Consider the following 15,041-nt stretch of genomic DNA (forward strand, 5'->3'; position numbering starts at 1 on the left):
CCTTCCCTCCCTGGACTCACCAGTTTGGTGGGTTCTGCTGGAACACTGCAGCCACCACATCCTGGCCAGACCCCTAGAGGGCCAGGGGGTGGGAGGTGTCCTCAGGAGGCTGAGCCCCTCATCTGGTTGACGGCAGGTGTACATGGGGTAGGAAGCCACAGGGGTAAGGGGCAGGAGGTAGGAAGGGTGTGGTTTGCCCTGACAGATTCATGTGACCCTTGACCTCCTCAGGCCTCAGTATCCCCAGCTGTACCAGGACAAGATGTTCCAGGCTGAGGCCCTGAGATGCTTAAAAGCTCCCAGGGAGGCTCTAGTCCTGCCTCCCTGCTCCCCCATTGCCCAGCCCAGCTTGGTGGCCAGCCAAGAACAGTCACTATTGTTTGACTGGAAAAGCTGCTTCCTCAGCAGAAGGGGGGCCTCTCCCAGGGACACCCTGTCCTCACCCTTGCCAGTCATCAGCTATGACACTACTGCCAACTTGGGCCTTCAATGGCAAAGTCAGGAGAGGTAGTTGGGGGCTCTGGGTACAAATCTGGATCAGCTTCATTTTTCCCACTTAGCTCCTGTTTCCTTATCCATAAAAGGGGGACAATAATAAAACCTACCTGATCAGGCATGTGACACAACCAGCCCAGCCTGGCATATGCTACATGGCAGGTAGCCTTTCATCAAAGATACAGATTTGGCCCCACACCCCTTTGCTTTTGATGGAGGCCTGGGATGAGCATGTGAGGGCATTCATGATCCCTCACTCTTGGCACCAGCACCCAACCCAGAATGAATACTCATTACCTTATTGGGGTCCAAAATAGCATCCAGGCTAGACCTTAGAAGAGGAAGACCCTTAAAAGGACCTCCCTAAGGAACCCCTCCCCTTCGGTGATGGGCAGGGATCAAGGCCTGGGGAGCAGGCTCTGCTCTGCCCCAGCACTAGTGACCCTCATCCATGGCAGATGGTGAACATGGGTCAGAGGGGACAGGATAAGAGGATACAGGGGCCAGGAATAGGAGCGGGCCCTAGATTTGGCCTCCCCTCTGGCAAAGGTACTTCCCAGAAAGGCTCTAGTGCTGCACTAGGACCAGGATGGGGCCTCTGCAGGGTATGGAGAAGAATGCTGAGCACAGCGGGGGTCGGGGAACAGACCCCCCTCTCCAGTCCCTAGCTGCACACCAGCTCTCTACACAAGCCTGTTTATTTCTGTACAAAACCATGTTTCTATTTTACACAAAGAGCACCCCACCCTTTATCCCTCCCTCTCCCCTCACATCAGTGCCCTGGTCCCGGAGAACATGCCTCCAGGAGGAGGGGGCCAAACAAGGCCTCACCCACTTCTGCCTGCCCCAGCTGGGCCTGCCCAAGCTCCACTCTGGAGAAAATAAATAAGGAGGCTCAGGCAGAATCTGTGCTGGGCCAGCCAGACTCCCTGCCGACCAGGCGACCGGGCCCTCAGAGGGTGGGCAGGCCCTGAAGTCAGTCCATGTACTGTATAGGTGTGTGGAGACCCCAGCCCCGGGGCCTGAGCTGCCATGGTTACAAGTAGGTGTCCTCACTCTCCTGGGATGTCAGGCTCTCCTGGGAGCGGTGGTGGGCTGTGTCCTGGGGAGCTGAGTCTTGAGGGGCTGGGTCCTGGTGGCCTGGGTCCTTCGAGGGCACATCCTGTGGGGGACATGCATCTCCAGCAGCGGCCACCACTTTGGCTTGACTTGTGGTTGTGGGCTTGTCTGGCTGCCCACTCGCCTTCGCCTGCTTCCGCTGTTCCTTCTGCTCCTTCTGGACCTGCTTGGATGGCTTGGACTTGCCTTTGGAGCCAGGGAGGGGGGCGTCCGGAGGCAGGCGGATGGATGGTGAAGGCTGCAAGGTGGGCCATGGGCCAGGCTCTGCCTCCAGGATGGCCTTGGCGCCGTGCAGCCTGGGCGACGAGTGGCACTGCAGTTCACCCCGGGTCTCCTGCCAGCGCCGCAGCTGGATGAGGTGCTCGCGCTCAATCTGGCGCTCTGTCACTGACAACTCTACCACCTGTAGGGGTGGTGACAGGCAGGTGGGCACCAGGAAGAAGAACCTTCCCCTTCTGCCCCCCAGCCTGGGCCCCTGCTCTCCCTCAGCTGTCCCAGCCCTGGTCACTAAAGTAGTGGTGGTCAAAAGTCCCTGAGTGCCAGGTGAGCCAGGAGTTTTATACTCACTGCCTCAGAGGAGAAAACTCCCCACAACTCTTGAGTCTACTTGCCTAACTATGTGTCACCCCATTTCAGCCCCAGATACAAATCCACAATGGAAAGAAAAAAAAGGGAAAATAAAGCAAAACCATGGTTATGGAGCCAGGGAGGAAGGGGGGTGATGAGCTGCATCTACTCATATTCCTGAAGACCTAGGCCTCTCTGTGCCTGTTCTTCTCATGCAGACAGAAGGATGAGATCTGTGCACAATCCTGGGCTGCTGAGCACCAGGCCTTGGGGGCAGAGGGCTACCAGGCCCTCAAAAGACCCTCATGTCTTCCCCTCCCTCCCAGTGGTGGGGGGAAGATGTGGACTGTACCTCCTGGACCAGGAAGGCCTCCTCCATGATCTTGGGGCTGAGGCTCCTCAGCCGCTCAATGGTCTCGTACTGGCCCTGGCAGGCTTTGAGCTTCTCGGGGGAGCCCAGCGCATGCTTCAGCAGCACCAACCCCACCCGGAAGATGATCTTGACTCCTGCATGGAGAGCCAGCAGTGAGTGCGAGGGGCCCTTTAGGGAGTTTCTCTAGAAATAGAGGCCCTCATGGGCTGGACTAGGGACAGAGGTACCTTCGCAGAAGAACATGTCCCAGACACGCAGCACGGAGCTCCAGGGTAAGGTGCGGGCGAAGGCACACATGAACCACTCTGTCATGTAGAGCAAGGGGTCAATCTTCTGCTGGCTGAGGTGCTTGTGGGCCACAGGAGACACCTTCTGGAGCAGCGAGAAGAGGATCTCCCCATCCAGCTGGATGGCCTCCTGGGGAGACATGAAGCCACCGGACTGTGGGACCACAGCAGCCAAGGTGGGAAGGATGTCCCAGCTCCCAACTCCAGGCAGGCATTCATCCCTTCCTCAGGAAGCAAACACTATAGGGTGCCAACCTCATGCTGGGTGCTGGGATACAAAGGTGAGCAATCCAGACACAGCTGGTCCCCCTCATGGAGCATGTAGAGCAAAGGGGCAGAGAGACAGAAATCACAGAAGCAAAGAGACGAGGGGAGGGGCCTAAGTGCCCAGAACATGGCAGGAACAGGAACACTGGGTAAGCGTGTGCCAGAGGTCCCACCTGTCAAGGTCAAGGAAGGCTCCAGAGGGCTGAAAGTGGAGGGAAAAGAAGAGGTACCAGGGGAAGGAAGGGGGGAAAGGTTTAAGCCTATGTCAAGGCTGAGCAGGGAGGAACTTGATGCACTGGAGGAGCCGCGATCCTGCTCAATCGCCACACGGCTGGAGGTAGAGATGGAGGGAGTGTGGAACCAAGAAGTTGTAGCCCAGGAGTCCTGACCCTGGCAGGCCTTGGGACTTCAGCCTGAAAGCAACAAAAGGCTAGGAAGGATTTAAGTGGGGACAGGAGTGGCTTAGAGAGTAAGGCCAAGAGAGGCCCCAAAGGGCATCCAGGCTGGGGCGGGTCTCAGGCCAGCGCCCAGGCCCAGCAAGCACTCACCAGTTTCTCACTGTAGTAGCCAGGCAGGTACTTCTCACAGATCTGCACCAGGCACCAGAAGGCTTGCTGTGGAGCAAGAGAGATGTGAGGCCTTGCTGCTGGGTGTTCCCTGCCCGCCTGCCCACCCCCTGCCTGGTGGTACCTCAGCAGGCATGTGCATGAGCAGGACAGCCGCAATGGGCGCCTGGGCCTGGCAGTAGCCCTCCTCGGGCCGGTAGAGTGTGTAGGCCTTCAGCACACGGAACAGGTCCTGCTGGCTGTGAAGAGGTCAGGGACGGGATGACAGGTGTGACTCTGCCACCCGCTACCTTCATATTTGTCCTACCAGACCTGTCTCAGAAGCTGCACTTCCCTGGAGAGGGGATGGGAGCTGACTGTGGTCACCAAGGGGCCAGTCTCCCACGTAACACATCAACTCGCACCTCCCCTTTTTGACAGGTGAGGTCAGAGGCTCAAAAAAAAAAAAAAAAGTAGGAGGCAGGGCCAGGGGAGAATGCCAGATACAGGATAAGAGTGTGTCTGGGCTAGAAGTGTGGGTCGCTCACTCAGCAGCTGTGGCCCCTCAGCAAGGCCAGCTTTGTTGCAGGTGTCTGTCTTGGTCCTGTGGCTGGCCTGCCATATTTCTCCTCTCCTACATACCCCGTGCCCACCTAACTCTCTGTCCCTTTTCTTCCCACCAAAACCTGTTTCCAGAAGAAGGCCAGGCCAGTCCTAGCACTCTGGGGAATGAATGATGAAGCTGCCCCCAGACATAAGAGGAGAAACTAAGAGGACCCATCAGACTCAAACAAAGAGTAAAAACTAACAGTGCAGTTTGGGCCCCCAACTTCTGGGCCCCCCAGATACACCCAAACTCATTTTACCTCCTCTGTCCCTCTGAGGGAAAGGGCCAAGAGCCACCTCCAGCCCACAAGGCCCAGCCTGCTCACCCGTGGCCCCCCCGGGACACAAACATCTCGTGGAAAGGGAACTGCCGGTGCAGGTCACGCTCAATCACATCCAGCCACTTGGGGTCCCCGGGGGACATGTCCAGCTCCTGGAAGCAAGGTCAAGAGCATCTCTTAGGAGTTAGGGATGGCTGGGAGGATACAACTCTCCCAGGTATTGGAGGAGCCCCCACCACCAGGGACAATGTTCATGAGATCCCGTCATGGGCTGGGCCTTCCTGAGGACAGGTCAGGAAGCCTGGGCAGGGGCAGAGAGCCAAGTGGAGCAGGCTCCTGGAAACTCTGAGGTGTGATCCAGGCTCCAGGAGTGTCCATCATAGCTGTGGGCTGGAAATAACATCTAGGCACTTCATTCAGGACTCAAACACCTTACATTACACCCTTAAGATGGACTGCAATCCAAGCAATGGCTACCACCCGTTAGCACCACTCTGAGCGCCGCTCTCAAAAGCACCGTAGGCCTCACAGACTGTTCTCAAGCCCCAAAGACACTGTCTACAGATGAGGAAACTGAGGGTCAAGGCAAAGTCACTTGCCCAATACCCTGTGATTACAAAAATGGTGTGGCTGGGCCTGGAAGCCAGGTTGACTGAGAGCCGTCAATCCCTACTCCTCTGCTACCCATCTCCCTGTACAAGTGGTGCCACCTTCAGGAAAGGATATGTGCAATCTGCTGTACAGAGTGCAGTCACAACATTTGTCAGGCCATTAGCCTCAGAGCCATCTCTGAGTGCTGGAGTTCAACAAAGTTTTACTCTGAATTTCGGTAAGCATTTTAGTATGAGTACCGTTTATAAAAAGAAAGCTACTACCCAAAGAAAAATCATTTCTTGGTCACTTGAAATGTTCTATATCTTGACTTGCTCATTGGTTATATGTACATATATTATTTGTCCAAACTCACTGAACTGATTGCTTAAGATCTGTGCATTTTACTTTATGTAAATTCATACCTCAACTTTAACAAAAGAAAGAAAAATATCAACGAAAAGAAATTGAGAGGGCTGAGCAGGGAAGTAGACAAAGTACATGTTGCTTGCTGTGCTGGGCAGTGTCAGGAGAGGCCCCAGGAGGAAGGCTGGGTTCTCAACAAACACATCAGTGGGGGCAGACCCTGGCCCTACCTGGCAGATGACTTCATAAAGCCCCTTTTCTCTTTGTACCCCCTCAATGGGGGTGTCCCAGTATTGAAATAAGGACCCTAGGTTGCCAGGTAACTTGACATGAGAGATTAAGTACTGAGATGAAAAGCTGATGGAGGGTTGGAGGCTGGAGGGTAGAGGGATGGTCTGGGCCCTTAAGCGGCACAGAGCTAAAGAGGTGGGTGTGCAAGCTGTAGGGCCCCACACACCCTCAAGATGGGGGCCTGTGTGTCCTAGGCACCCTGCAGGTCAGGCCCAGGGCTGGATACTGTTTGAATGCAATGCAAGTTTGCTTTTGTCAGAAAAGAAAGGAGGGTCCCACAAGTTCTCCACGGAAGGTTTCAGTGAGATAAGGACCTGAGAACCCAGAAAGTCGTTTCCTAGGACAGGCTCAGCTGGTATTTCAGCAGCCCAAGACACTGGGCCACACAACAGCAGGTGAGAAAGGAAAAGGTGTAGCTGAAGGGCCTGCAGGGAGGAAGGATGCTAGGAATCAAAGGCAGGCATGGGCCGCTGGAAATGATGCAGCTACCCGGCCTCCCAGAGAGCCCAAAGGTGCTGGCGCCATCCTGAAGTGAAGACTGAAGAAAACCAGTTAAGAAAAGGACTGGAAGGTCCTGCCTAGCCCAAGAAAGGCAGAAGAGGGAGCAAGTACGGAGAAGGAGCCACACAGGATGGCTGAACATAGAGGTGCTGCTACCAGCCCCGTCACTGTACCCTTGCCTCTGAGCTCTTATACCCTTGCCTTGCCCCCATCCACTTCCTCCACCTCATCCCGAGGCAGCATCCTTCCAGGTGTGCTTACAGACCACCGTTCTGGCCCCCAGCACTGCTTCAGGGTCCCACCACTCAGCTTCAGAGCATCTTGAAGGCCTTTTTTTTTTTTTCTCCACTTTTTTAGGGTCGCACCTGTAACATATGGAGGTTCCCAGGCCAGGGGTCCAATCGGAGCTGTAGCCACTGGCCTATGCCACAGCCACAGCAACACAGGATCGGAGCCGCATCGGCAACCTATACCACAGCTCGTGGCAACGCCGGATCCTTAACTCATTGAGCAAGGCTAGGAATCAAACTCTCATCCTCATGGATCCTAGTTGGGATCATCGGCTGCTGAGCCATGAAGGGAACTCCCCTTGAAGGCCTTTCTTGGCAAATCTACCTCCTCCCAAAAGCAACCTTCAAGATGCCACAGAGGCGGCCAATTCCCCTCTGGATGCACCACTCCCCAGACACATAAAGCACACAGAGCTCCATGCTCTGCTGCTCATTCAGGATGCGCTCACATCTGCTAACTGTGGAACCAGAGGGCTGATTGCACCACCCAAGCTCTTGGTTCTCACACCTGTGCTCCAGCAGCTGAAGATAAGCCCTGGGCTTGGGGTGAGGCTCCCACCCCCAACCTTCACGTTCTGCCCAGAGTGCAGCCACCTGCAATGGAAGACATGTAGCCACTTGAAGAAAGACTCTGGAGTCAAGAGGCCACCTGAGTAGGGCATGACTTGGTGCTCTGTGGGACAGTCCAACTGCCCTGATTCAAGGCTGCCTCCAGCCAGATACTCCACCCACACCCCAGGCCCCCAGGGCCAAGTGTTGCCAGCAAACAGCTCTCACCCCTTCCAGGTCAGCAGCAGAAACTCCAGGCTGCCCTCCCTACTCTTCTCAAGGAACAGGTTTGGCAAGACAGGAGTGGTCACTGAAGCATGAAGTATGTCAACAAAGAGCTGGTGGCTGGCAGCTCTGTCTCACTGCCTGTCACCAGTCCCAGGAGCCTGGGAGATACCCTGATGCCTGAGGCCAAGTCTGGCAGGTGAGCTGGGGCAACCCCAGGGAAGCCAACTGACTCCCTAGTTCCCTAGAGAAGAAGGCTGGAGGAGCTGCCCAGACCGTGGGCCCCAAGGAGCCTCATGAATGGAGGGGTGTTCTTCACTCTGACAACTACAAGGGGGTGGGTGCAGAGGATGAGGGTGGGGAGGGGAAGGCGTGGCTGCAGAGGGTACCCTCTCTAGTCCCTGACTGGCTTCTAAACTCTAAAGATATGGAGTTCCCATTGTGGCTCAGTGATAACAAACCCGATGAATATCCATGAGGACACGGGTTCAATCCCTGGCCCTGCTCAGTGGGTTAAGGATCCGGTGTTGCTGTGAGCTGTGGTGAAAGTCACAGACACAGCTTGGATCTGGCATTGCTATGGGTGTAGGGGGATCTGGGTGTAGGGGATCTGGGTGTAGGGGAGCAGCTGCAGCTCTGATTCCACCTCTAGCCTGGGAACTTTCGTATGCTGTAGATGCAAACCTAAAAATAAATAAATAAATAAAAATAAACTCTAAGGATACTGGTTTGGCTCTGCCACCACTAGTGCTGACAGCCCATAAGCAACACAGGTGACCCATGTCTGGCTGGCTTGGATGAGGCAGGAGAGAGTACAGGATAGGAGGCCAAGAGGTATTAAGGTCCTGCAGCCCTGCTGGGCATGCCCCAAAAGGCCTAGATCACGGGGACCAAGGCAGTCAGGGAAGTGGCCTGAGTGTACCCTCCCAACAACCAAGAGTTTCAAGGTGGCCCACTGAGTCCAAGTGAGCAAACGTGGGAGGCTGTCATGAGAAAGAGCTGGAATAGGGGGTTGCAAATCTGTCCATCCCCTGAGGTCTGCTCAGGGCTGGAGCCTCAGGTGAGCAGAGCCCCCAGGAGTGACAGATTGACCAGGCCTGGCAGTTGGGTACTTGAGGGGTGATCCCATCAATCACTCATACTGCTGAGGTCTAGGCAGGCAGACAGAAGATCACTGCCAGGTGAAAGAAGTCAAGAGACAAGGAAGGGAGGGCAAGGTGAAGGAGGGGCAACTCACGTCGAACTTTCCAGGGTTCTGCTGCAGCTTCACCTTGCCTCCTGACAGGTATTGCCAAGCACGGCCCCGCAGAGAAGGTGGAATGCCTTTCTGGCACCGCAGACGGATCTGAAAGCCAAAAGGAAGGTTTAGCCTATGCATCCACCCAGGCAGCTCCCCAGATGCCGCGTGCTAGCCCAGCCCTTTCTGCTGGTGCTTGTTGGGGCTTCAGGAGTACATCAGCAAGAGCAGAAGAGGGGAGGAAAGAGGATTCATCCCTGTTCCTACAATGAAAATTCTATGATGGATGGGGGTGGGGGGAGGACTGAATTAGATATGCTGCCACCAGGTGATGGCAGAGTCCCCACGTTCTCTGGTCCAGTGATAGGACAGGTATTCCTGATATCTACCACAGGAGTATGAATCCCCATCACCATTTTCTGAATCAAAATGGAACCAGACAAGTGAGAGGAGCCCCCATGGGATGTCAACAGAGAGGGATCTGCACAATGTGGAACACAGCTCAGCCACAGGGAGAGGAGCTCACAGGATGACCCAGAACATTGTCATGGGAGTGTTTGTTTAAGCATCTGTGTGATAGGACACAGCCAGCCTAGAGGGGAAAGACCTCAGCAGAACTCAGAAGGAAGATGGGAGCTGATAAAAATGGCTTCCCCTTTATTTGGTCAAGAATCCCTCTCTTCTTTCCCTGACCCTGAGCTCCCCCAATTATCAGCCTGGGGCAAAGGCAGCTGGCCAGGGTGCAAGTCCCTTATCCTAGCCCTTGCTAAAATGGCATAGGCCTTAGCCACCATTCATAGGCTGGGAGGGGTGAGGGAGGAAGTGCTTGGGGTAGCTTATGACCCAGAGCTAGTGCTTGATTCATGTTTTCTGTCTTTTACAGAAAAAAGTCTTCCACTGCCAAAATCTGTTTGATAAACCATTATATATTTATTTGTTTTTTTAAATTTACTTATTTACTTACTTTTTACTTTTTTTTTTTTTTTTTTTTTTTTGCTTTTTAGGGCTGTGCCTGCAGCATATGGAAGTTCCCAGGCTAGGGGTCAAATCGAAGCTACAGCTGCCGGCCTACACCACAGCCGAGGCAACACAGGATCCGAGCCACGTATGCAACCTACACCACAGCTCACGGCAACGCTGGATCCTTAACCCACTGAGCAAGGCCAGGGATCAAACCTGCATCCTCATGGATCCTAGTCAGGTTCGTTAATCACTGAGCCAATATATATTTTACAAATGGGGAAACAGGCATAGAGTGGGAAAATATTATGGTAAGACCATCAGGGACCCTGATATCTACTAGCTACACCACAGGATCCTGCCCTGTATACTTCCCATTTCAGTGGCCAGATGGGGAGGCTAGCTCCCTCTGGGCTTGGGGGCAGAATGAGGCTCTAAGGCAGCTGCCCTGATTGACCTCCTTGACCTCAAAAACAAGGGTCAGGAGGGTGAAGGGCAAAGGCAGAGGCACCACTCCTATAGAATGTGGGTAGGAGGATTGGCCAGTGATACTCCCATCACACACTGCACTAAGCAGCCTGGCCTGGGGTGGAGGTGGGAGCTCAAGGCAGTGGGAAAAGAGCACCTGGATAAATTTGAATACAGCACTGACCTTAGCCAATCACTTCTTATCAACAGTAAGAGCAAAATAATAACAACTAGGATTCTATTAGAAGGGAGGAACACGCCTAGCATGAAGCCTGACACAATCTGTGTTCAATAAACGACGGCTTCCTCTCCACACCTCCAAATCCTGGGAATATACCAGACACAGAAGGGCCTTAGGCTCACACTTAACTTCCCCTCACCTGGAAAGCCCCTCAAACAGTCTCACTGGAAGCTCTCAGAGGAGGGAGCACAAAAGGCTCAGGCTTCCTGAGGACCAGTGCAAACAAGAGAAAACTTTCCAAGGGTCAGAGAGAGTCAAGAACCAGGAAGGAGATAGGCAGACAGGCTAAGGGCAGTGAGGGAAGAGCACAGTGGTGGTCATAAGAGCCAAGGTTGAGCTTCTGGAACTGCGTGCAATGGGGGGAGGGGAAGGGAGCAGAAGGGAACTGCCCCGGACTCTAGGAACAGTTTCCTGCTGCTATGGGACAAGGGTCTCCCAAAGGAAGTCATTTGGTCCGGGCAGGCTTTGGCAAAGGGATGCAGAGTGGCCCAGAACCACTGGTCCTTTAGGCTCTACCAGGGCCAAGCTCAGTGTGAGCTAGTCCCCACATAATCATAGCACCATCGTATGTGGCCTGCCCCAGGGGAGCCTGGGAATATCTTCAATCCACGAAGTTCTCAAAGAGGCCTCTCCTTCACCTAGGCCCAGGGCTATGGAGTCGGGATGGAGCTAGGAGTATACCCAGCTTTTCCCACTCTGGCTTCTGGAATCTTCCTCAGCACAGACAAGCTGGAGACTATAATCTCTTCCTTGAGGAAGAGGCAAAGGTGGGGATCAGCAAGGATAAAGCTAGAGAAAGTGCTCGAAAACAGAAAGCAGAAGGGATTAGTTATCTGAGGCAAGGCCCGGGGAAAGATCTCTGAAGACAATGGAGCGAAGCCACACCCAGCCCACTGAACTCCAGGAGGGCAGGGCCAAAGTTTGAGCAGAGCCCCACAGGGGAAAACAGCATTCCAGCAGGAGCCTGCCTCCCTGCAGGGTCTGGGCCCCTGTCCTGTGGACTCAGGATAAGTGCCATGGGTCTGGATCCACTTCCTGATGCAGGTATTGTCCTCCATGTGCCAGTACTTCCTGACCATGGGAAAGCCCAAGCCTGTGCAGCAAGGCAGTGAGAGCTCCTGGGGCCAGTGTGGCAGGAGAGGAGCAGAGGCTAGGGCCTCCGGGCAGGGTGGGGTGCAGCCTCTTGGCCTCTAACCACAGTACCAGGAAAGCAAAGGGGAAGAGGAAGTGGTGCCAGCTGCTCTGCTGAGAGAAGCTCCCCAATGCTCCCCTTTGGAATCCCCATCTGCAGGGATGCTGGGGCAAGAAGCCCACAGCCACCTCCCTGACAGCCACCAGCCACCACAACAGACAGTAGAGAGGGAATTAGAGCTCAGGGTAAAAGCCCAAGGACAAGGAAGCAGGAAAACAGACCCCAGTCAGGCAGGAAACAGTTTAGGAACAACTGCGTTAAAACAATATTTTTTCAAGTGAAAGTTTTTTCTAGGAGTTCCCATTGTGGCTCAGTGGTAACGAACCCATTTAGTAACCATGAGGATGCAGGTTCGATCCCTGACCTTGCTCAGTGGGTTAAAAGATCTAGTGCTGCTGTGCGCTACGGTGTAGGTCACAGATGTGGCTCATATTCTGCGCTGCTGTGGCTGTGGTGTAGGCTGCTGGCTGTAGCTCCAATTCGATCTCTAGCCTGGAACTTCCATATGCTGCAAATGCGGCCCTTAATACAAAAAAAAAAAAAAAAAGTCTTTTCTAACAAGCAAAATATGAATGCCCCAAAGCCCACACAGAACAGCAACAAAGAGCCTAGGCCTGGTTACACCCACAAGCCCAGGGCTTTACAGAGGGCCTCACAACAGGGTTAAGTTCTCACTTGACCTGGGAAATTGAGACTGAGAGGGTGCAGTGACTCACCCAAAGTCACTCAGAACTCTGGGCTTGAAGAGAGGAAGGCAATGGGGACCTGGGACCAACTCTTTATGTGGCCTTCGGTCCTGAGCTTTCTACTAGGTCCTGCAGCCAGCTGCACCAGCCAGGACCAGAACAGCATGTCAGCTGATGACAGCAGGCCAGCAGGTTTATTGCATGCTGCGTATTTGGGCAGAGAGACCCCAGCTGTGGGACTGTGGACAGGCCTCCACCAGGCCAGGGAGTAAGGAGACCGTGCCGAGGTGGTTAAGAGGATCAACATGCAGACTGTGATGGGCAAGGATGTTCCTTCAGGGTGACAGAGCTAGTTCCTAAAGGTAGCCTGCCAGAAAAAGACCACTGGGTATTTTCATTTTCATAAGACCATTGAACTGTGAAGTTACTTTTCTTTTTGCTTTGGCCAGCAGGCAAGAGGGAACTCATCAAATTAATCTAGAGAGTGAAGAAGACTCCCTATTGTGGTAGGGAAGAGTGCAAGCACAGAAGCTGGACTGCTGGGTTCAAACCTGATCTTGCAGTAATCTGAGGATAGTACCACCACAGACCTCACTGGGGTGCTGTAAGGATTATCTGAGTCAAGTGCCCAGCATACTGCAAATGTTCAACACACATTAGCTATTATCTGTAGTCTAAAGTCCTTCCTGATAGGTGGTAAGCAGCAGCAAGGACTTCACCCAGGAGAGCTGGGGGAAAGCTGCCTGAAAAGCTTTTGGCTTTTGGCTCTCAAAAGGCTTTGAAGTTTGACTCCAGGACAAAGTTCTACTTGAGTCTGAAGTCATCTGGGAGGACCAAATGAAGCCTGGGCCCTCCCTCCAGCCAGCTTCTGTTCCCATTCCTGAGCTGGCCAATGGGGACACCTAGGGCAGGTGGCAGCTGGAGAAGTTCCTGCTCCCCAAAGCTGAGGCAGCTCCTCCCTCTTCACTTCTTCCCCAGCTGTGACTTCCAGCCAAAGACACCTCACCTTTTTGTGCTTCTTGGCCATCCATTTGTCCCAGTTGTTGAGCATGTCCAGCCACTTGGACTCCCTCTGCCTCAGCACCTCCAGAGGAACTTCCTCCAGCCTGTGGAGCAGAGGGCAGAGACTATCAGAGGTGCCAAGAGAAGAAAAGACCCTGGCTGAGGCCTTAGCCCCCAGCCTGCTGGGTCTCCATTCCTCCCCCTGCCCTCCGTCCCTGCCCTTCCCTTCCTGGCTGCTAACCTGTAAGTGCCCTACCACAGATGTGAGGGAACACAAGCCCCTCCCTGAAAGGCACAGGCCAGAGAGACACAAGGTTCAAGTGCTCACTCCCACAATGTGTCAAGGGGCTCAGGGGTCACCATGCCTCTCTAGGGCAGAGACCTGAGGGCCTGCATCTGTGCATCAAAGCAAAGCATTCCCATCCTGGGTCTGTCTTGATAAATAAGCCTCTGCAGAGGGCCTGCGTGCAAGGTACAGAGCTGGACGAGAAAACTAGTCAAACAAGGACAGAAAGAACATGCTCACCTCTTCACTCTAACAAAACTACTTACTCATAGTTTCCCCAATTACACCCTGGCCCCTTCCCACCTCTCAACCTTTGCTCATGCCAGTCCCTTTGCTGGAACACTCTCCAAGTTGTCTCCACCTATCAAAATCCTGAACACACTTCAAAACCCCATCAAATATCACTTGTATCTGTCCATCTATTGAGTAGCTAGCACAGCTATGCTGGCCTTTTTCTAGGGCCAGGGCATCTAGACAGATTGAGGGAGCACTTCTGAGACTAGAACCAAATCCCAGACCTCACGGCACTGACATTCTACTGGGCTCTGAATGCCCACTAGAGCCGGTGGAGGAAACATGTTGGCATGAAGACCGCTCCGGTCAGCACCAAAGCCTCTGAGGCAGGCTGGGGCAAAATCCCTGGCTTAAAGCGTCCTTCAAGTGAGTGAGCTTCCTCCAAGGAGTGAGTCCCTGGAAATTCATGAATTCATAGAACTAAGGGATAAAGAGAAGAAGGAGACTAGCATTTGGAGGCTGTGTGTTCTACATGTGCTTCCTTTTTAGCCTACAGGGCAGTATTGGTAAGAAAACAACAGCAAAATGTACATGTGCACTGACTTCTCTACATACATACACTCTCTTCTTAAAATTATTTTTAAAGTGTATCTTTTAAATTTCCTTTTTGTGCCCCTTTTTTTTCCAATTAAAAAAAGTATTGACATTACTGAGATGTAAGATACCCAGAGGGGGTATACTGTTGACAGTCATACAGTGGAAAATCAGTGGAAAAACCCAGACTCAAATCCAAATCAGATCCTAGCCAAGTGCCTGCACTCAGTCCTGCCCGACCTCCCAGAAAGGAGCCCAGGGTCAGGCACTCATGAGGCTGGGAGGAGGCTCTCTCAGGAACAGGACTTGGTGGGGCTAGGGTTTGGCCCAGGCCTGGATTCTCTGATTCTCTTTCTACCGGAAGGAAATGCACTGCTGTAACTTTTACTGGTTGGAAGAGCAGAGGGAGGGGCCCTGGCCACGCCGAGGCCTCCAGACACAAAAGGGCAGGCCCTCTACTTCAGTGTGCTTTATCTGAAGAACTGCACAGGCCTGAGAGCAGCCTTGGAGCTGCAGCCCAGGAGAGACAAACTCAGCCCCCCTCTGCACACTCACACAGGCCACCACCCTCTTGAACTGCAGACCCTCTCGCCACCTAGAGGCAGGAGCAGAGCACAAGGACACTCTACTTCCCATCCCTCCCCCTGGAAGAAAAGCAGAGGCCACACCTTTAGACCAGGTAATTCTCAAAGGACTGTATACTTGTCTCCTGGAAGTACCCAGGTGCCCAGGGAGTGGAATCCAAAAGCCCTCAGGCATCACAGGCCAGGTCACCTTCCATCACCTAT

The 15,041-nt window shown here is 53.7% G+C and overlaps 1 protein-coding gene across 2 annotated transcripts in view; it reads right to left on the bottom strand.

Annotated features, from left to right (window-relative positions):
* TBC1D10A (TBC1 domain family member 10A) overlaps nucleotides 1,176-15,041 on the bottom strand; it is a 32,454-nt gene continuing 18,588 nt past the window's right edge. For both annotated transcript variants that reach the window (XM_021072299.1, XM_021072300.1), the window contains 8 exons: nucleotides 13,144-13,243; nucleotides 8,591-8,698; nucleotides 4,586-4,692; nucleotides 3,799-3,913; nucleotides 3,657-3,722; nucleotides 2,782-2,971; nucleotides 2,534-2,688; nucleotides 1,176-2,017 (listed from right to left, as the gene is read on the bottom strand). In XM_021072299.1, the coding sequence (XP_020927958.1) occupies nucleotides 1,532-2,017; nucleotides 2,534-2,688; nucleotides 2,782-2,971; nucleotides 3,657-3,722; nucleotides 3,799-3,913; nucleotides 4,586-4,692; nucleotides 8,591-8,698; nucleotides 13,144-13,243 (1,327 nt within the window). In that variant the 3' untranslated portion in view covers nucleotides 1,176-1,531. The remainder of the gene's footprint in view (nucleotides 2,018-2,533; nucleotides 2,689-2,781; nucleotides 2,972-3,656; nucleotides 3,723-3,798; nucleotides 3,914-4,585; nucleotides 4,693-8,590; nucleotides 8,699-13,143; nucleotides 13,244-15,041) is intronic.

Source organism: Sus scrofa, chromosome 14, assembly GCF_000003025.6.
Source record: "Sus scrofa isolate TJ Tabasco breed Duroc chromosome 14, Sscrofa11.1, whole genome shotgun sequence".
NCBI lineage: Eukaryota > Metazoa > Chordata > Mammalia > Artiodactyla > Suidae > Sus > Sus scrofa.